Source organism: Esox lucius, chromosome 18, assembly GCF_011004845.1.
Source record: "Esox lucius isolate fEsoLuc1 chromosome 18, fEsoLuc1.pri, whole genome shotgun sequence".
In the NCBI taxonomy this organism is placed as follows: domain Eukaryota; kingdom Metazoa; phylum Chordata; class Actinopteri; order Esociformes; family Esocidae; genus Esox; species Esox lucius.
Window position 1 is genome coordinate 15,171,552 of NC_047586.1, and position 23,327 is coordinate 15,194,878.

General features: G+C 39.2%; 1 protein-coding gene across 6 annotated transcripts in view; it reads left to right on the top strand.

The window, feature by feature from the left end:
* The first annotated feature begins 3,019 nt into the window (after window positions 1-3,019).
* asb2a.1 (ankyrin repeat and SOCS box containing 2a, tandem duplicate 1) overlaps window positions 3,020-23,327 on the top strand; it is a 28,787-nt gene continuing 8,479 nt past the window's right edge. For 3 of the 6 annotated variants that reach the window (XR_003777345.2, XR_828527.5, XM_010882449.5), the window contains exons 1-9: window positions 3,020-3,314; window positions 6,728-7,030; window positions 13,333-13,502; window positions 14,078-14,233; window positions 14,833-15,078; window positions 15,176-15,347; window positions 15,721-15,768; window positions 17,705-18,275; window positions 21,933-22,086. Coding sequence is in view for 4 of the 6 variants with exons in the window: in XM_010882449.5 (XP_010880751.2) it covers window positions 6,735-7,030; window positions 13,333-13,502; window positions 14,078-14,233; window positions 14,833-15,078; window positions 15,176-15,347; window positions 15,721-15,768; window positions 17,705-18,275; window positions 21,933-22,086 (1,813 nt within the window). In the remaining 2 variants the exon portion in view is untranslated. The remainder of the gene's footprint in view (window positions 3,315-6,727; window positions 7,031-13,332; window positions 13,503-14,077; window positions 14,234-14,832; window positions 15,079-15,175; window positions 15,348-15,720; window positions 15,769-17,704; window positions 18,276-21,932; window positions 22,087-23,327) is intronic. The other 3 variants (XM_010882452.5, XM_010882450.5, XM_010882453.5) reach the window with 3 other exon arrangements.

A 23,327-nucleotide genomic window follows, 5' to 3' on the forward strand; every position in this document is an offset into this window, starting at 1 on the left:
TTAGTTTTTCTTTAAGAAGCCCTCCTTTTCTCCACTTATTACCTGCATTAAATGCATCTGTATGAACTTGTTACCTCTATAAAAGACACCTGTCCACACACTCAAACAAACAGACTCTAACCTCTCCACAATGGCCAAAAAAAAAACATTAGTAACACACTACGCCGTCATGGATTAAAATCCTGCAGTGCACGCAAGGTCCCCCTGCTCAAGCCAGCGCATGTCCAGGCCGATCTGAAGTTTGCCAATGACCATCTGGATGATCCACAGGAGGAATGGGAGAAAGTCATGTGGTCTGATGAGACATAGGTGGTCTAAACTCTACTCGGCGTGTTTGGAAGAAGAAGAAGGATGAGTACAACCCCAAGAACAGCATCCCAACCGTGAAGTATGGAGGTGGAAACATCATTCTTTGGGGATGCTTTGCTGCAAAGGGGACAGGACGACTGCACCGTATTGAGGGGAGGATGTATGTGGCCATGTATTGCGAGATCTTGGCCAACAACCTCCTTCCCTCAGTAAGAGCATTGAAGATGGGTTGTGGCTGGGTCTTCCAGCATGACAACGACCCGAAACACCCAGCCAGGGCAACTAAGGAGTGGCTCCGTAAGAAGCATCTCAAGGTCCTGGAGTGGCCTAGCCAGTCTCCAGACATGAACCCAATAGAAAATCTTTGGAGGAGGCTGAAAGTCTGTATTGCCCAGTGACAGCCCCAAAACCTGAAGGATCTGGAGAAGGTCTGAATGGAGGAGTGGGCCACAATCCCTGCTGCAGTGTGTGCAAACCTGGTCAAGAACTACAGGAAACCTATAATCTGTAATTGCAAACAAAGGTTTCTGTACCTAATATTAAGTTCTGCTTTTCTGATGTATCAAATACTTATGTCATGCAATAAAATGCAAATTAATTACATAAAAATCATACAATGTGATTTTCTGGATTTTGTTTTAGATTCCGTCACTCACAGTTGAAGAGTACCAATGATAAAAATTACAGACTTCTACATCCTTTGTAAGTGGGAAAACCTGCAAACATCGGCAGTGTATCAAATACTTGTTCTCCCCACGGTATGTACCATTTGTAAAAAAACATGAGCGGTCATCTTTGGTCGCCTTGCATGAACCGCACGTTTGAGATCTCCCCAGATTGGCTCAGCAGTATTAAGGTCAGGAGACTGTTATGGCCACTCCACAACCTTCACCGTGATTAGCCTTCTAGGCACCACTGTTCCGGCTAATCACCTTCACCCCGGACTGTCCCCATATTGTCGCCCACACCTCTTTCCCATTCTCTCTGATTTTCATGCCTATATATATGGCCCTGTTTCCCCAGTGCTGTGTTGGTTATTATTTCCACCGTGCAGTGAGTACGACTACGACTATGTCTACGACTACGTCTACGACTACGACTACGTCCACGACTACGACTACGTCTATTACTATGTCTACGTGTATCGTTCCGGCTTCATCCGCGTGTTCTGTTTTAGAGGCTTTTCACCTCCCTTTACTTTGGACTTGCCCAGTCAGTTTTTTGACGTGCTTTGAGTTGGGTTATAGAAACCCTTACCACATTTCCTGCGTCTGTCTCCACTCCTCACAACACTGTGACATTAAGGGTTTAGCCAGAGAACATCAAGGATAGCAGGGATCTAAAAATGATTTAGAATTCTCCCAAGCAGAGGCGTCGCTAGGATCACAATACATTCGGGGCTTAGCCGACCCTCGGGACAGACATTTCAGGGTTTTGAATGTACATGCGGAAAATGTGTACATGCGGAAAATGTGTCTACAAGCCCACAAATCTACATTGTCATAATGCCCAATCGGAATTATAGATTAATAGATCAGGGGCTATTTTTTGTAATTCTTTGGTCAATTTGAGATCTGGTGCTATTCATAAAAGATTTGGACGCCCAGGCCTAATGACGCCACTGCTCCTACATAAAAATTGCTTGCTAGGAACTATGAATTGGCTTTGAAGTACAGATGAAAAGAAATGACACTATGTGGCCCCCATTCTCTTTAAAATTACATTGAAATATACAGGTAGATGTGCTTGTTTTCTATTGTGCGCACCTATCTGCACGTGCTACAATGAGTGGACTTAGTTGCCAGCTGATTAACTTTTTGACAGACTGTAAATGTGTTGCAGTTTGCCTTTGCAGTGGGCTGACCCAAACCAGATGGTAAGGGCCAATCACAAGGGTACATTTCCCTAAGACAGAAATAGCATACACACACACGCATACGTTACAGCTGCTACTGTTCATTATCTACCCACCGCTACCCCTACCTTTATGTACACAAACTTAAATGACCCCCAATACCCATTGCTTGTTCTTTACTACAACAAACAATTATATAAGTATAGAATTTAACCTGTAACCTCAGTACTGAGGTCCAAACTGAAAAAAAAAACAGAAAAAGTTATATCTATACGTGACATAATATTTAAAGACTGACTAGTGACACGCCTGTACTTTTATGAGCTCCAATACTGGAATCTTGGCTGTGGTGGCTTCATAGATTTTTTTTTTTTAAGTAGACTATGTTCAGAAATATGATACAGCTTGGCCTGCCAACACAACAGGAAGACTGTTAGCTATTAACTTGACAATTTTTTTAAGTATTTCTAAGTAACCAAAAATAAGAAAAAGACATCCACAATGAATGTAACACCTGTTTGCAGTCAGGTTATTGTAATACAAGACAGTACCTGAGCTCTCACAAGTCACATCAATTATTGTCAATAAGATCTGACCCAGACACAATAAGTGTCTGACCTAGTGCAGGAGGACTACAACGCACTATAGTTAAGTATCCATGGTGCAGAGACAATTTCAATTGCAGTACGTACAAATTATATAATTGACATATTATCGTAGAGTTACTCACTGCTTTTGGAGATTCCTTGTTATTGTTATTAGACAAGATCGCCATGAAGGGGATGGTGACTATTTGATAATAGCTCCTCCTCAACATCTATTTTTGTATGTGTAAGCATTACATGGTGAGGTTCACACTTGCTGTATCACGGGCATGTGATGAATACTACCAGGAGTTCCAGCCATTTGTTTATTTAGTGCTGACCTAAAAAGACTGGGTCAACTTCCCCAGAGCAATCTGATCTTGGAAGAAGGTAGACACAAAGTTGGCACACCACCCTATCATTTAAACCTCCAGAAATATCCCAGACGGCTGGATGAGAAGCCCAGTCTCAGAAACCTTTTACTGACAGAGGAGTGGAGAAGTCTTGGGGGGAAGACTAACCAGAGAGGAAATTGCTTTGGAAAGCTGTAAGAGCTGGGGAGAAAGGTAAGACAAATTTCCTTTTAGACTGCTATTTGGAAACATTCATCTACAGAATTATTTTTCTACATGAACCCAGTGGTCATGTGCATTTAAGAATAATTATGATTAGCACACTGCCTTAGTTATTTCACAGATCCCTTTAATGTTTAGAATATAAGATCCAAACAAATTTTAGGGAAAGCATAGAATTTTTTTACATATTCCCAGCATTGCCCAACCTAAATTAAACTCTAAATTATTTCTATATAAAATGTGTTAATTTGTAGAATGTTTATCTTACCTAACTAGTACTCACAATGTTTTTTTTCATCAACTGATGCTTGTGAAATAAGGACATTTGCTTATGTGCAACCCACTTGCACATAATGTACAGTAAGGTCAAAAAGTATTTGAACACTTACACCTTTTTTTGGCTCTGAATTTCAGAATATTTAGTAATTTTGTGCTCTCTTAAAAATATAATCTGGGTGAGCTTCACCCAGTAGCAATCAAAGATAGAAAGAGGCAAAGTTGTCACGCAACAATATCAAACAAGTAAGCTGGTTCCGATGCCTCACTGACAGAGTGCAGAAGTCTTAGTGGGGGAGACTAACCAGGGTGGAAAACATTGAAACATATTCTTTTAGCATTTGGAACGCTGCGAGAAAGCTTACTAAAGTGATATACAAAAATACATTCATAATCTATATAATTCTACATGGACCTGGTGGTAATTAGTATTTGGACAAGTGAGTACACCCCTCATATTTTCGTGTATTATTTGATTATATCTTTTCATGTGACAACACTGAAGAAATGACACTTTGCTACAATGTAAAGTAGTGAGTGTACACCTTGTATAACAGTGTACATTTTCTGTCCCGTCAAAATAACTCAACACACAGCCATTAATGTCTAAACTGCTGGCAACAAAAGTGAGTACACCCCTAAGTGAAAATGTCCAAATTGGGCCCAATTAGCCATTTTCCCTCCCCGGTGTCATGTGACTCGTTAGAGTTACAAGGTCTCAGGTGTGAATGGGGAGCAAGTGTGTTAAATTTGGTGTTATCACTCTCACACTCCCTCATACTGGTCACTGGAAGTTTAACATGGCACCTCATGACAAAGAACTCTCTGAGGATCTGAAAAAAATTATTGTTGCTCTACATAAAGATGGCCTAGGCTATAAGAAGATTGCCAAGACCCTAAAACTGAGCTGCAGCACGGTGGCCAAGAACATACAGCAGTTTAACAGGACAGGTTCCACTCAGAACAGGCCTCGCAATGGTCGACCAAAGAAGTTGAGTACACATGCTCAGTGTCATATCCAGAGGTTGTCTTTGGGAAATAGACGTATGAGTGCTGCCAGCATTGCTGCAGAGTTTGAAGGGGTGGGGGGGTCAGCCTGTCAGTGCTCAGACCATACGCCGCACACTGCATCAAATTGGTCTGCAATGCACAAGAAAGCCTGAAAATATTTTGCTGGAGACAAGCAGACTAAGGACATGGATTACTAGAACCATGTCCTGTGGTCTGATGAGACCAAGATAAACTTATTTGGTTCAGATGGTGTCAAGCGTGTGTGGCGGCAACCCGGTGAGGAGTACAAAGGCAAGTGTGTCTTGCCTACAGTCAAACATGGTGGTGGGAGTGTCATGATCTGGGGCTGCATGACTGCTGCCAGCACTGGGGAGCTACAGTTCATTGAGGGAACCATGAATGGCAACATGTACTGTCACATACTCAAGAAGAGCATGACCCCCTCCCTTTGGAGACTGGGATACAGGGCAGCATTCCAACACAATAACGACCCCAAACACACCTCCAAGACGACCACTGCCTTGCTAAAGAAGGTAAAGGGTAAAGGTGATGGACTGGCAAAGCATGTCTTCAGACCTAAACCCTGTTGAGCATCTGTGGGGCATCCTCCAACGGAAGGTGGAGGAGTGCAAGGTCTCTAACATCCACCAGCTCTGTGATGCAGGAGTGGAAGAGGACACCAGTAAACAACCTGTAAAGCTCTGGAGAACCCCATGCCCAAGAGGGTTAAGTGCATGCATAAGAGAAGTGCCAATGTCTTGTATTTAGACTTTGCATTCGGAGTCTGCTGCTGGTGTCTGACAACATGAGGTTTGAAGAAGTGTCATTGCAAGGAAAGCATTGGCAGATAAATCAGAGCTGTAGAAAAAACCTAAGACGTGCCCGAATCAAAATGTCAGTCACTACCATCTGACTGCTGAACACCACTAGCCGAACTACAGAGGCTGGACTGCAAGCCTCAAAAACACTAAAGCCTCTAAAACCGGATGGTCTAAAATGTACCTAAAAGATCTGTTAGAGTTCTAGAGAAAATATATTGCGGACAGATAAAGATGGCATTCCACCACATCTTAAAAATATAGTTGTTGATGTAAAAAATGACAATGTGTTCTTACTTGGTCAAATAAGTGTAAAAAATATTCAACACTGATGTTTCCAAAAGAAACAACAAGCACTGTTGTCAGTCTGTTTTCCACTGTTGGCTAAGACAGAGAGATATTAGCCCTCTTTTCTGGGCCAACTGCAGGTTTCCAAGGCCTTTATTTTTAGCACCTGACCATATGACTGAACAATAATTAAGATAAGATAGGAGTAGAACATTCAGGACTTTGTTGAGTGTGCTGTCAAAAGAACAGAGCATATTGTACATTTGTTTTTAACAATAACATAGTCCCCAAGCCAGGAACCACAACATGAAAGTCATCCTGTAGGGAGTTACCGCATGATTCTACAGTATAAAGTATCTGTCATATTATGATTTAAGTGAATCAAGTTATTGAGTGGTGTGACGTCTAATGGAGCAGTATTACCAACATTTGATTATTTACACAAACAAGAGGATCCAATATAGAAGGTCCTGACAGCTATCACACTGCACTTATATTAACCAGGAAGTATTCATTGGCACATGCATGATGGAGGAGTGGGCATTCCCAAACCAATACTGGCACTGAGCCAAGTTCTCTAAGACTAATGCAATGTTTCCAAATTCTGGTCCTGGGGACCACAGGGGGTGGATGTTTTTGTTTTCACCCTAGCAATTGCACACCTGATTCAAATTAAAGACTTGATGATAGGTTTATTATGTCAATCAGATGTGTAAGTGGTAGGGCAACGTTTGAATCAGGTGTGTGAGTACTAGGGCAAAAACTAAAACTTACATTTCTAGGATTGGGAAACACTGGAGTAGTGCAATGTCCCTGACAGATTTTCGCCCTTCACCTACAATTCCATATACTCTAAAATATCGACTTAATTGAGCTTTGAGTAATTAGGTTAATCTCAGTTTGGCTTAGTGTAAGAAATGGAAGTAGATTTTTCAAGATCCAACATTGGGGATGTTATGCATAATGTAAAATATATAACTAACAGACTCAATGCCTTCTTTTTCTCTAAAGATCCAATATGGCAGTTGCCAACATGTCCATGCCTGGCTTGGCAGTAGACCCCATCCTGGGTTTTGATGACTACAGTCTCTACAGCAACCTGTCAGATGATGAGCTGATGCAGCTGGCCATTGAACGTAGCCTCAGTGATGCCCACTACGCCAGTGCCCTGGGTGAAGCCAGCAACACCCCCACAGCTCCAGGAAGAAGTACATTCGAGTACCGGACCAACCCACCTGCAACCAGACAGAACTCACCAACTCATCCAAGGCAGGAACCAACCCATAGGCCACCTACCGCCAACCCAACTGACGTGTATGTGCCAGCTATCATCCACTGTTTTTAATTGAACTATAAAGGCACTTCATAGCATAGGGCAACATAATATAAATCATTGCCAGTCAAGGTATGTTCAAGAAATGTTCATGCCTTCTGTGATTATTGGTGTATTCTAATCAGTAATGTGTGTGTCTATTAACACGGTTACTGCTATCATGGTACACTGAGAGGCTCTAAGTACCCGTAGTTTAACTGCAGCAACTCATTTAACAGTCTGGCCTGCTTGTTTTCCAACTGGCCATGTACGAAACACCTGTCCTATCGAATCTCATGACTCTGTTCTGGAAATAGATCCAAGTAGTAAAGCATGTGAGGTTCACATGCCACCAAGGAAGAAAATAGCAACACTGAAAACAAGTCTCTGTGCTGAGATGGATGTACAGTTGCAAGTTCAAAAAGTTAGCTAAGGTCAGATTGCAGTATTGGAAGGCCAATTGCTGGAAGGGGTGTTGGAAGGGCAATCTCAATGCAAAATGGCACTATAGTGTCTCCTAGCGATGGGTTGTTTTTATCTACACAATCGCAGCAGTCTCCTACCCTAAATATTCACCCCCCACACCCCCATGTTCACACATTTTGTTGTTACAAAGTAAGATGTCAAAGTATTTAATTATTAGATAATTTGTGATTAACCAGGGTGATTTTCATTTATGAGTACATCTCATTTGTTTTATTGTCCTCTGGTTAAAGAAATTTGAGCTGAACTCACAATACAATGTCACAATACTGGACTGTCTAGTTGTTAGATAAACTGACAATGTCAGAAACTGAGTACCTATTATAATTTTACAGACGTCTAGTATCTTTTTTGACATGCTGCTTTTCTCCACACTGTTGGTCAATGTGTGTGAAGGCACGCTCGTTCATCTGACAACCACAGTTAGCTTTACAGAAGCATAAATCTAGCTTAAAGAAACCTGAAGGAGTTACGAGTGTGCAGCAATTAGATCAGGAAATCCATATCGAGTATGTTTTTTTTTTATGGAGATAGATAACTATTAAAATGTAAACTTGTAAGTAGCAAGTCACAAATACAAAACTGTCAAATAATCACTTTCAAGAAATATATGCATATTGTTTCACAAACATATGTCAAAATCCAAAAACAAATTATGAATCGTTAAGAAAAAACAAGCACGATTAGCAAATAATTGTAAGACCGTTTTTTTTATGTTGAATCATATTTTTGTGGATGTTACAGCATTTGTCACCTGCATTTTACAGATATATGACTTGAATTACATTTGTAAGCGGCCTTACATATTTGTGTGTTGCTCCACATATTTGTGATGGCCGCTACATATTTGTAGTGTTGCATATTTGTGAGTGGCATTTGATGGATCCGTTTCATTCGGGATCCAGATTAGGACCTCCTTAGTTCTGGTTATGCTTAGTCTACCGAACCCCTATACATTTAGAACGTCCTTTCAAAATGACACAGCACATAATTACCTGTGAATCAAGTTTTGGGTAATAAATATGATTTATGTAATTCTGTAACAATCAAAACAAACATTTTGATTTTGAACATGGCGGATAGAAGTTGGCCACAGGTGACTTCAAGTTTCCATCAACCAGTTAGCTTATTGAATATTGCCACTCTTTCTACTCAAACAAGTCACCTAATAGACAATATAATATGTTGTTTATTATTGTGAAGCACCAAGGGAGATATTCAGACAATAATATTGGTATTAACATAATTTGTTACAGTATAAGGATGTTTGGTTGCAAGAGTAGTCTGCTTTGTTCAATGTGTATCTAGCTTGTTGCTTTTTTTATCTACATCTGGCATGCAGTAACATTATATTAGCTTGTTTGCTCATCTCATCCTCGGCTATATGACATTGTCTATAGGTGACTTATGTAACCAACTGCAGAATGAGGCAATGCTCTCGTACACCAGGATCTTGGGCTGTAGCAGAAAGATATTACAGTAAATAACAGACTGATGTTAAAACGGTCAAGGCATTCACTGCTCTTCAGTTACATCTTTCGGACACTTGTGTGATCACAATGTAAATGTACAAAATATAAAACATGAGTAGATGAAAGAAAAAAACCAGATACAGCGAGAGATACCTGTAGCAGAAAGATATCACAGTTACTGTAAAAACAGTGTTTGATTAGACGGTCACAGCATTCACTAATGGATAGAGTAAGCAAGCAGGTTTATTTATATAGCACAATTGCTACATATAAGCAATTCAATGTGCTTTACAAAGAAAAAGATAAATATAAAAATACAATAGAATAAAAACAATAAACAACAATAAAACATCATAATAAAACTAAATTAGAAGATAGAATAAAGGCTAAACTTAGCTGAAAGACTAAAATGTGTGACTAAATAATACAAGGGCTCAGTCATGAGCGTGTGAAAAGAGAAGTGTTTTTAACCTGGATTAAAAATGTATACGGTTGGGGAACGTCTAGATCTTCTGGTAATTGATTCCAGTTGTGTGCAGCATAACTGCTTAATGCAGCTTTGCCATGTTTAGTTTGGACTCTGGGCTCTACTAGCTGACCTGAGTTAATGGATCTAAGAGCCCTGTTCGGTTTATACTCTTCAAACATATTAGAAAGGTATTCTGGGCCTAAACCATTCATTGATTTATAGACTAAAAGCACCACTTTAAAATCTATTCTGTAACTGACTGGAACCCAGTGCAAAGATTTAAAAACCAGAATGATGTGCTCGGTTCACTTGGTCCTGGTTAACATTCTAGCAGCAGCATTGTGAATGAGCTGCTGCTGTTTTAGTCTTATTGGGGAGTCCAGTTAAGACATTACAGTAGGCAACCCTACTGGAGATAAAAGCATGGATGAGCTTGGTCTTTTTAGGACTCCAACCCCTTGATTCTGAGTATATTTTTAAGATGATAGACTGCTGTTTTGGTGACCACTTTAATATGACTGTCTAACATGAGGTCTGAGTCTATCAGAACACCAAGAATAGGCACTTGGTCCCTGGTTTTTAAGGCCTGAGAATCCAGCTCTTTATTCATACTAGTTCTTTTATTTTTGTTGCCAAACACAATAATCTCTGTTTTATCTTGGTTTAATTGTAGACAATTTTGGTTCATCCAGGTATTTATGTGCTCTATACAGTGACACAGGGAATCTATTGAGCTGTTCGAGAGCCGTATATACAGTGAGGGAAAAAATTATTTTATCCCCTGTGGATTTTGTACGTTTGCCCACTGACAAAGAAATGATCAGTCTATAATTTTAATGGTAGGTTTAATTGAGGAGTGAGAGACAGAATAACAACAAAAAAACCAGAAAAACGCATGCCAATTCTTTTAAAAATTGATTTGCATTTTAATGAATGAAATAAGTATTTGATCCCTTCTCAATCAGAAATATTTCTGGATCCCAGGTGTCTTTTATACAGGTTTCGAGCTGAGATTATGAGCACACTCTTGAAGGGAGTGCTCCTAATCTCAGCTTGTTACCTGTATAAAATACACCTGAAGCAATCAAGAAGCAATCAATCAATCAGATTCCAAACTCTCCACCATGGCCAAGACCAAAGAGCTCTCCAAAAATGTCAGAGACACGATTGTAGACCTACACAAGGCTGGAATGGGCTACAAGACCATTGGTGAGAAGATGACAACAGTTGGTGCGATTATTCGCATATGGAAGAAACAAGAAAGAACTATCAGCCTCCCTCTGTCTGGGGCTCCATGCAAGATCTCACCTCGTGGAGTTGCAATGATCATGAGAACGGTGAGGAATTAGCCAAGAACTACACAGGAGGATCTTGGCAATGATCTCAAGGCAGCTGGGACCATAGTCACCAAGAAAACAATTGGTAACACACTACACTTAGAAGGACTGAAATCCTGCAGCGCCCGCAAGGTCCCCCTGTTCAAGAAAGCACATGTACAGGCCCGTCTGAAGTTTACCAATAAACACTGGGAACTGGCTGAAAGTGTTGTGGTCAGATGAGACCAAAATCGAGCTCTTTAGCATCAACTCAACTCGATGTGTTTGAAGGAGGAGGAATGCTGCCTATGACCCCAAGAACACCATCCCCACCGTCAAACATGGAGGTGGAAACATCATGCTTTGGGGGTGTTTTTCTGCAAGGGAACAGGACAACTTCACCGCATCAAAGGAACGAAGGACAGGGACATGTACCGTCAAATCTTGATGAAAACCTCCTTCCCTCAGCCAGGGCATTGAAAATGGATCGTGGATGGGTATTCCAGCATGAAAATGACCCAAAACACACAGCCTAGGCAACAAAGGAGTGGCTCAAGAAGAAGCATATTAAGGTCCTGGAGTGGCTTAGCCAGTTTCCAGACCTTAATCCCATAGATAATCTGTGGAGGGAGATGAAGATTTGAGTTGCCAAACTTCAGCCTTGTCATGTTTTGCAGAGGGATTGAATACTTATTTCACTCATTGAAATGCAAATAAATTTATGACATTTTTGAAGTGCGTTTTTCTGGATTTCTTTGTTGTTATCCTGTCTCTCACTGTTCAAATAAACCTACCATTAAAATTATAGACTGGTTATGTCTTTGTCAGTGGGCAAAGGTCACTGACAAATTCAGCAGGGGATCAAATTTGTTTTTCCCTCACTGTATTTGAGTGTCATCTGCATAGCTATGGGAGTGTTGTTGTTTGTTCCTTGGTGTTTCAGGCTGGGTGTTTTGTAAAAGCACTTTGTGACAACTGCTGATGTAAAAAGGGCATTATAAACAATTTTGATTTATTGGTAGTTAATGTTGTTGTTCTGTTGAATTTGGCCTTAAGGTAGCATATAGATTGAACAGAGAAGGTCAGAGAACTGATCCCTGGGGAACTCCACATGTCATAGCCACCTTATCAGATTCATGATTGCCAATGGTAACAAAGTAACTCCAGCCATCTTAATAAGATCTGAACCAATTAAGGACTACCCAATTTTCCAGCCTGTCTAGAAGCGTTCTACAAACCCAATTCCAAAAAAGTTGGGACACTGTACAATTGTGAATAAAAACAGAATTCAATGATGTGGAAATTTCAAATTTCAATATTTTATTCAGAATACAACATAGATGACATATCAAATGTTTAAACTGAGAAAATTTATCACTTAAAGAAAATAAGTTGATTTAAAATTTCATGGCATCAACACATCCCAAAAAAGTTGGGACAAGGTCATGTTTACCACTGTGTGGCATCCCCTCTTCTTTTTATAACAGACTGCAAATGTCTGGGGACTGAGGAGACAAGTTGCTCAAGTTTATGAATAGGAATGTTGTCCCATTCTTGTCTAATACAGGCTTCTAGTTGCTCAATCAATCAATCAAATTTATTTATAAAGACCTTTTTACAACAGCAGTTGTCACAATGTGCTTTACAGAGACACCCGGCCTTAAACCCCAAGGAGCAAACAACAGTAGTGTTGAATTTCTGTGGCTAGGAAAAACTCAACTGTCTTAGGTCTTCTTTGTCGCACCTTCCTCTTTATGATGCGCCAAATGTTTTCTATGGGTGAAAGATCTGGACTGCAGGCTGGCCATTTCAGTACCCGGATCCTTCTTCTATGCAGCCATGACATTGTAATTGATGCAGTATGTGGTCTGGCATTGTCATGTGGGAAAATGCAAGGTCTTCCCTGAAAGAGATGACGTCTGGATGGGAGCATAAGTTGTTCTAGAACTTGGATATAACTGTCAGCATTGATGGTACCTTTCCACATGTGTAGGCTGCCCATGCCACACGTACTCATGCAACCCCTTACCATCTGAGATGTTGACTTCTGAACTGAGCGCTGATAACAACTTGGGTTGTCCTTGTCCTCTTTAGTCCGGATGACATGGCGTCCCAGTTTTCCAAAATGAACTTCAAATTTTGATTAGTCTGACCACAGAACACTTTTCCACTTTGCCACAGTCCATTTTAAATGATGCCCTCAGACGGCACTGCATCACATACAGGGGAATACTTCCAGAAAACATTTTCGGTGAACACAATCGACCGTGCCATTCGCCGTTGCTGGCTAAAACTCTATAGGTCAAAAAAGAAGCCGTATCTAAACAGGATCCAGAAGCGCAGGCGTATTCCTGAGCCCATGTTGTGATTTCCATTACGGTTTCATTCCTGTACTCTACTGAATTTTCTGTTTGTTTGTAGGTTCAACGGTAGTAGTAAAGACTCAAACGGATCAGAGTCTCTTAAATGATTCAAACTTCCCATCAATTAAACAATGTTACCACTTCATAAAAGTAATTACTGAGTTCAAATAAATTGTTTGCCTTTTATGTTCTGCCTGTCAGGAAAGAGGATAATATTGTGAAAGCCATCCTGAATGGTGATGCGACCAAAGTAAGAGCTATGATTACAAATACAGCGAATAACATACTGCAGCCTGACAAATATGGATGGACCCTGTTGCATGAGGCTGCATATTACGGCCAAGACCAGTGTGTCAGAATTCTTCTGGGTGGTAAGTACAATTAAAAACTCCATAGATTCCTCCAAATGTGAGTAATAACAATGTCAGACTTTACAGGAAGAGGCTAAGTGCTGTTATCCACTTCAGGGGAGGCTTCACAAAATATTCATTGTAGGTGTTCCAATAATTCTGAAACCTCTTTTGCAGAAAATTCTTACTACTCAATAAAATGTTGTGTTTGACAAATTATTGGGTTGTTATGAAAGTATATGGCTACCTTAAATTTGAGCCCAAAATATGACTCATTGTGTTGTTTATTTTTTGCTCTTACTTTTTCTCAGGGTCATGAAGGGTGACAATATGTCTTGAATTGACTGTAGTAAAGTCATTTTGTGGATCAATATTATAGTCATTTTTTTTGTTAAACTGGTATCACTTTTATATTAGTTATTTCAGCACAATATTACTTGGTATACAGCAATGGATATTATCTGGGAAGAGCCATCTTAATATTTCATTATGAAGTACCTTTTACCAAGTAAATGGCAACTTAAAGAATACTGCAGAATAAAATATCTGTAATATAGCCTAGTCACATTTTGGTGTCCTGTGTAACTCTTTTCAAGCTCAACCTGAAATGATAAACAAGTGTGACCTAAAAGGCCAGACGGCTCTCATCTTGGCAGTGGGCAGGTGTAAGGTGGCCTGTGTGGAGGCGCTTCTGGAGAAAGGAGCTGATCCAGAACTTGCAACCAAGGAGAGAGAGACCCCCCTCTACAAAGGTAACACACTTGCCTTATAGACCTACTGGTAAACTGTAACTTATGTCCTCATATCTGTCAAGTATAAAAAGGCAGTGGACACATATGCTGGCAATCAAATGTCTCCTCTAGGAAGAGCCTTGGTGGTTTCAAACTTTTATTTTATTTTAATATAAGCTTCCTCAGATCTATGTCTCAACACCAGGCTAAGGTCTACTAAGAGTTCCTTGGAGTTCATGGCTTGGTCTTTGCTCTGACATGCACTGTGTAATGTCTGTTTTATCAGAAGGGTGCTCAACACAAAGTACAAAGAGCCTGAGAAAGAAACTTGATTACTTTAAAGATTTAAGAGTTATCACTGATTTACTTGTCTATCATGAATGGGTTTCTCTTTTTTTTTTAAAGCATGATCTGTTGCTTCTTTTGCTTAAATTTTTTAAGACCGTAAGAAAGACATAAGCCTAATTGCTATGAAGTTCCCTCTTCGTTTTTTGTGTGTTCTTCAAAAATATATAGTTTGGCATAACAGAGGAATGTCCATAAGCCCTTTTTTTTTGGAAAAAAGGAATAGGGATCTTCCATTTATCTCCTGGCAGCCAATCTTTGACTGTGTTCCACAGCCTGTGAAAAGGAGAATGCCGACATTGTGGCCATGCTTCTGAACCATGGTGTTGTGGTAAACAAACACTGCATCCAGGGCTGGACGGCACTCCAGGAAGCTGTGAGCCGCAACAGAGTGGAGATCTGTGAGATGTTGGTCCAGGCCGGGGCTAACCTCAGCCCTACTAACATCTACGGTATCACGCCCCTGTTTACTGCAGCCCAGAGTGGACGTGTGGAATCTCTTCGATTTCTCATTAAACATGGTATTAAACCCTTGCATTACACCAAATTGTTACTGAGACTTAACAACGGATCTTTGGTGGACTTTTCTAACTTTATGTTTTGCTGAATATGTTCAAGGTGCTGATATCAACAGTCAGGCAACTGATGGGGCCACAGCTCTGTACGAGGCGGCTAAGAATGGCCACGAGGAGATTGTGGACCTTCTTCTTTTGCACAATGCTGATGCAAACAAAGCATGCCAGAATGGACTCCTCCCACTGCATATTGCAGCCCAGCGAGGAACTGATGGGTAGGTGCATACATCGTATGTTAGTCTTATAGTGATTCTTTACCCAAATGACCCAATATCTTCCTTACCCTGTAATCTGTCTGTGGGAAAAAACAAAAAAACAATTCTAATAATGGTATTATAGTGTGGTAGTATCAACATAAACAGTTGATTGTTCAAATGTTTTTCTGATTTTTATAATTACGTTTTGGCTTTGGACATTCTGCTCAGATAATCGCGACCCATGACTTACCCATCTTGTTTTCTACTACTGGACCAAACGTTGAATACATGACATATAAACAATAAAACAATATATTGTTCATGAGGATATCATTAGCCAAACTCTGACTAATCAAGAAATTATTTATACATGATCTTCTATTGTTTCCAGAAAAACCCTGCTGACCTATGACTTCTACAATTTTGAAAAGTCAGTTAAGTAAGTCCCAATAACTGACTTGAGTTGCCAATTAAGTTATGAAGTAAAAGCTATTCTTTATCATGTGACTTTAATCCAAGATGTCCTCAGTAGAGAACTGGTTTTGTTTGTCACTAAATCCATTATTTCAGGAATGTTTTTCAAAAAATGTGTTCAATATTAATATTCCTTGTTTTCTGTAACCATTTGTCCATACCACTTTATGAACCATGTCTCCATCCACATTCTTTATGACAAAAATGTACAGTATTTACAGTACATACTGTTTAAAACAATCACAGCATATACAATGCAAATTGATGAAAAGTGTTGATGAAAAATGAATAATATTGACAAACAACATCATTATTAAAGAAATGTCTTTCTGCGCTTGGATTCATGGGATGCTTGTGGTTCGTGGTCCTACCATCATGACTTGGGAATGCAGATAAATTAGAAATTAATTAACTTTACAGTCCGATGAAAGCGCACAGTAATAAGCTTGATGCTTTTTTCAAAATAATATTCAGTGTGTTAGCCTAGTGACATGATGTATGGCAAATAAAAATAATCTTTCTCTCATAAAGTAACATCAGGGAGCCTACCTGCACAGTATTTGCAAACTGTTGGCTAGAGCGCAGTGGCACTGTTGGCACTTTTTTTGTCTAATGCTACAGTTATGGCTATTATTAAAGTGAGATTAGCCATACTCTGTCAAATAAATAGATTTGTTTATTTATTAAATATCTTCTTATAAATATACATACATTCATTGTGGAGTGCAGTCAAAGTGCTGTGGTTGAATGTTGAAATCCGTAGTTTCCACTCAACATGCATTCTGCCACATTGTGGCATAGGAGCCATTGTTTGTTAAAGGAGCAGGAGCAGTCTGTCTTGCAAAAAGGTATTTTTGTTGTTGTTGGACAACCAGAGTTGTTTTATCATGACAGAAAAAATGCCTTAACTACAGTCATCTCCCCTAACATTCCTCTTCATTTCATATTAATATTTGTAATAATAACCCCCATGCACCCTGATTGGAATTGTGTGTGTCAGTTAAGTGTGCAAGCAACTACCTGTGTGGTTTGAGGTCAGATGCACTTTTGACCCTTCTCAACATAGAACAACTAGAAATGTATTTTTGTTGGTCTTAAATTAAAATGATTCTAATACTTTCCCCTGTTCCCTAATTTACCCCTTCTTTTAGTTTATGAATCTGACTCCGCTGATTTCCCTCACATTTAATATTTTTTTTTTTCACTTTTGTGTTAGATAACAAGGATATCCAATTCATAATCAAAACCCTTCTTTATTGCAGCTATTTCAAACAGACTCAGGACAGTTAATGTTGAGATGTGTCTTCTGAAGCACCGTTCTAATTCTTATCATGCTGCTAACTCAACCAGGAAGTGTCCAAAACGTATACCTTATTTGAGCTCACAGTTACTCAAACTACCACCAGGCAAGGCAAAGAAATTGAATTACTAACCCCCAAACCAGGTAGGTCCTGGCCCATTGCACCACCATCCGTGGGATAATACAAGAAATTGATTCATACCCTAGTCTCCCAATGATGCAGTGATTTCCCTCACATTAGCATGTGAAAGGAACAGAATTCTTAAACAACATTCAGTTCATGGAGCACAAAATGCTAAATGCTTGGCATGCTTCTATTTTTTATATTATCTGTGATACATAATAATTTTGTAGCCACCACAACAAAGCTGAAAATAATTATGTTTTTTTGTCCTAGAATGTGTACCTCTTGTTTTTTACCTTTTGACAGGCTGTTGTCGTGGAAACTTCAACCCCTAATTCTGACTGGGGGATTACCACAATCTACCGTATCTGAGAAATCTCCAAACTGGAATTTCTGAAATGTGCAAAACCTTGTGAGAGCCTCCCAACCCTAAACTCTGTGCAACCTCTAATTTCCCTTTGTATTTTTTGATTTCAGCATTGTGTCCATGCTCATCAATGCCACCAGCAAGACTAGAGTGAGGCGTAGTGGCATTAGTCCTCTCCACCTAGCAGCAGAGCGCAACAGGAATGAAGTTCTGAAGGTCCTGATTGAAGCTGGCTACGACGTCAACGCCATGCTGTCAGAGGAACGCTCCAAGATGTACGAGGACCATCGCAGGACAACACTCTACTTTGCCGTGGCCAACGGCAATGTGGACGCAACCACCATGCTTCTAGAAGCCGGAGCCAACCCCAACCTGGACACCTTCAACCCGCTACTGGTGGCAGCTAGGCAGGGTAGTATTGAACTGGTCACTTTGCTGGTGAGACATGGGGCCAACGTCAACGCCTATGTCTCCACTCACCCCACCTCATTCTCGGCCACTGTCATGTTCAGTATGAAGAACCTCTCCATGCTGAAGTATCTGATGGACAACGGCTGTGATGCCCACTCCTGTTTTAGTTGCACATATGGCAGTGGTCCACACCCAACCATTCAGGAGACCACTGAGAGGGATTTCCGCTACAGTACGGATACACGCAGAAATACCACGGAACCTGTTCAGGTAAATAAGTGTCAATTTTTTTATTGCATGCATGTTGATTTATGGAAACCCTATACTGAGGTTGAGCAGAAGAAGCAGAACAAAGAAAGCATAAATATTATTTTTTATTTTATTTTACCAGGGGGTACACATTGAGACCTGAATGTCATTCACAAGTGTGCCCTGGGAACACAACCAATCAAATGTCACATTAATAAAAATACATACAAAACATGCAAAAATACATAGACATACAGAGTTAGAGGATAACATACACATTCGTCAATATAAAAATCCTTGGCCATTAAAACAAACACTAAGGATACTAAGGCATCCAAACCAAGTAACGACTGGATGCCATTCCTAACATTGAGCATTATGCATGAAAAAGCTGCTCTACCAAGCTCAGTGTTTTTTCCAAAGGGGTCAGTAATGTTAGTAACCAACCCTGTGACCTGATATTATAATCCGAAACTCAGAAATGACAAGCAAGCTATGGAGAAGTGCTTTGTAAACAAACAGAGAGTAGTGCAGTGGTCTACAGTATGTGTCTTTAATGAAAGGCATGCAATGAAGCATAAAGGATGCAGTGATGAGTTTTAAAACTGTTAGATGGAATAAAACGAATGTCGCTATGATAAACAGGGTTAAGGGATCTCAGGGTTGTATCTGTTGCACTTATATAGAATCTCCATAATCAAGAACAGGTAAAAATGTTGACTGAAGAATTAACTTCCTACTAGTCAGGGAAAAGCGAGGTTTATTTCTATATGAGAATCCCACTTTACATTTAAGCTTCTTAACTAGCTCATGTTTCGTGAAGGATAGATCACTGTCTATCCAAAGATCAAGGTATTTGTATGCAGGTACTAGTTCAATCATGGACATATTTATTGAATAAAGATGCAATCCAGCAGAAATGTTTTATGGGACCTATTATAAGGTTTTTATTTTTCATTTTTTCCCCCTCGAAGATTTCAGTTGGTTTTTCAATTGACTTGTTCAAATTATAGGTCACATTAAAAGTAGAAAAAGTTCTGACATTATTTATCTTTGTCTATTTCATTCAAATCACAAAATCCTAGCATTTTAACAGGGGTGTGTAGACTTTTTATATCCACTGTATTTCGTTTTCCCAATATTTAAAACAAGGGTGGCCTGAAAAGCTATAAAACCAGACTGCAACCTTGACACTGCTAGATCAAAAGTCAGTGCAGTAGCATAGATACAGTAACAGTATAATCTGCATACAGGTGTAGACCACAGTCTTTACATTAATGATGTTGGGCAATCAATTAAAGAGTAAAAAGAACAGGTCCTAAAATTGATCCCTGTGTAACATCTTTATGCACCTCAAGACAATGGCCTGAGTGCAGTCTTTAAGACAGTCACAAAACCAAGCACATGCATCAGAGCTAAGGCCTATTTGGGAGAATGTCCTTAATAATTATATGATGATCAGTTTCAAATGACTTAGTCAGTTTGTTCTGCTTCCTTTGTCTCTGCTTGTGCTTTTTGGTTGCGGTAAGAGGGGTGCAGATACACATTTCTGTAAAATTCCTACACTATCCTGTTTTTAGTTCAATACAAATATTTGAAACACACACAAAAAAAGATCTCAACTCAATATTTGTTTCAGTGTTACTTAACAATGGCTAATGTTAGCTGACATTTGTAATGGTTGTTTTATGAAAAGTGAGGTGAGAGAATTTGGAAACATTTGATAGAACAGAAGCAAAACTGTATAAATGTATTAATTAATTAAAATAGTATTTTATATGTTGAAAAACATTTGGAAATTATATTATTTTACACACAGATTTAAGCTCAGATAGCTTGCCACTGTGTGATTCTCCCTGATAAACTTATACTAGGGGTTTGGCCTAGAATGGAGGTGTGTATTATCCAATGCCTATTTCTGAAGACACCAGTGAGTAAATATCACTTTTGTAACTGTTTTGATTGATATTGATTTGGAGTAAACAAGTTTAGCCTTGCATGCTTTAAATTCTTAATTTGCAAGCGTAGGGTGTGCTGATGATGATTTAGCACGTAGTGGCATTAAACAGACATCAAATGGATGGGCAATGGAAATCTTTTGTAGAAAAGCTATCCATACCTTTAACTATATTACAAACTATTGTAATTGTATTGCTTACATTATGCATACAATTAGATTAAAATAGGCAGCCTAATATGTATAATTAATACATAGGGCTAATTGATAAGGTAGACATGTGGAAAATCATTTAGATTTTTTTCTTTGCTAGTATAGTTAGAAAGGAGCAGTCCACTGTAATGAAAAAAGACCCTCTTCACCTACAGATGCTTTGACTCAAAAAAGTGATGATACCCCAGTGTATTTATAAATTAAGTGTCATTATAGACTACTCAATACACATCATCTTTACAAATAGGGAAATACCAATAAAAATATCTTCACACAACAGCTGATACGTAAGGTCAAAAGCAAAACCATTTCTAAGCACCCAAAGATGCCATCTGGTGGTTTGTACAAGAGTTAATCAGAAAAATGTCTGACAGTGAAAAAATGATCCAATGCACACAATGTAACATTCAGTGAAAAGAAATACCACAGACATTATTCTGGCATGACATAAGTAAATAAGAAACCCCTGTACTAATGTAGTTGCTCAGAGTTATACATTTACATTAACAAGTAATACAGAAAATGCACTTCTGGTTTCAAAACATCCTCTATCATTGTTTAAAAAAAAAACAATGTGTGTGACCTTTCCTCAATGAAGAATTATTCTTTGATAACATTTTCAATTTCAATAAATAAATAATAACATTCTCTGCTTTCCATTGTTAAGATGAGCATACAGATTATTGTATGTTTTAATGTCAAACTGACTCTTCTAACACAAGCCTTGCACTTAACTCCTATTTAGGCCCAAGTGGCCTATTGACACAAAACAACTTGAATAATCAAGATAACAAGGTATATATTATTTTATTGGATTTTTCTTTGTCCCTGGCATGGAGGCCTACCTGAGCTACATTTCCACAGTGCTTGGCGTCACTAATAAATGCAAACTGGAGTTTCTTAAACAGCATTGGTGCTTTTCATGGAAGTGATGTCTGAGCACACCAGTGGTTGGTTTGGTATTAGATTGCAATTGCAGAAAATAACTTTATACCTACTGTAAAAGATGGTAGCGGATCTTTGATGCTATTTTGCCTCCACTGGTCCTGGGGCCATTGTCATGAACTTTACCCAGTACCTGGATATTTTACCCAAATTCCTGGCTGCCAGGAGGCTTAAACTTGGGCATTAGTGGATCTTCCAGAAAAACACTGCCCATCTTATCTCCTCATTTGGAACCCATTGAAAACAGCTGTTTTTTTTTTTTTTTTTTTGTTTTTATAGTGTATGAGCATAAACAAACCATATTGATGATCTGGAGTGTTTGTCCATTAAGTAAAGTGCCCTCACCATGTCATCCATTTCAGAAAAAGGCTCAGTGCCATTACTGTTGCACAGTGGGATTAATTTATGCATGTGTGTGCATATAAATAAGATAAGTATTTGAATTATTTTTGAATCATTTGAGTTAATACATTTTCACCGCAGTCTAGGTATTTGGACACTTCTTCTAGTTGGTATGCAAAATATACAATATCTTACCATTGCGTTTTTGTTTCCATCACTAGTTCTGTGAGGTAATGTCAACTCTGGTTATGAGCTCCTGGGCAGGGCCCATAATTGACATGCTTCTGGATTATGTTGGCCATGTGAAACTCTGCTCCAGACTTACTGAACACCTAGATAGGTCGGAAGAATGGGAAATCATCAAACAAAAAGCAAGTGAGTATCACCGCCCTTGCACACAATCACACACGCAGAAATACTGTACACACAAACACACCTACGTATTATACAACAAAAGGCAGCATCTTGGTGTAGCATGGTTGATAACCTGGGTTTAGTACCAGCCTGCTGCCTTAACCTGATGGATCTTAGAGCTAATGTCTAGCAGCTGCTGGGGTTACTGCTGTGTTGAGGGGGTTTTCATGCATGCATTCCCATCAGGCCCATCAACTCTTGTTGCTTGCTCTTTGGGGTTTCACTCTGGCTATCTGTCAAAGCACTTTGTGACAACTGCTGAAAAAAATGTTTTATAAAATACATGAGGCATGAACATAAAGTCTCAATGCAGGGAGACGGGGGAGCTCTGACCTGACCAAATTGCGATTGTGAACATAGATTAAGAATAATTTATGGTCCAACTCCTGGTATCAGTAAAAATAATTCACTAACCTCCCTAACAAAGATATTCACCCATCTTAATTTAATTTAAAATAAAAAATGACTGTAGTGAACTACTGTTTATAAACAAAGATATAAACTTCACCTCAGCATGGTTTTATGGCACAGACAATGCCACTCAATACTATGGGCCAGAAGCTAACTCTTCCTGCTGGTCTCAATAAAAATGTCTGTTATCAATAATTAAATGGCTTGTGCACAGTTTGCATGCTGAAAGTACAGAGATTTTTTTTTACATTTGTGCGCAGGGAGCCTTGATCAAACCTTTGAAGCAACCCAATCATATAAAAATATCGTAACACTTTTTTTGAAAGGGCCTGCTGGGAGCAAGCAGGAAATATAAATAAACATTCTCTCAACTTTACCCTTACAAAAAAACCCCTACAGCTTAAAGCTGCACTAGGTAGGATTTTATCAGTAAAAAACAATTACAGCATTTTGCAATTACTCACTGGTCAGAAAGCCGTTCCGCACCAATGCCCGATAGAGAATTTAGTTCAGAAGAATAATAATATGAAAAATAGTGCACTAACTCAAGAGTTCGATGTTGTTCTTAGCCTTGGTAACGTTAGCTTAGGGTTGCTAGCTATAGAAAGCTAGTCTAAGTCTGTACTAGTGTATACTGTAGACAAGGGAGGAATTAGCAGTTTGTCATCCTGGTCTCTAGCTGCCACTATAGATTCTTACAGTAAGTGAACTATGCTCCCTAAGGTGTACTTATACTATATATAGTCTTGTATCATCCAGGTAAAATGCACATTCACAAAACATGCCAAAGA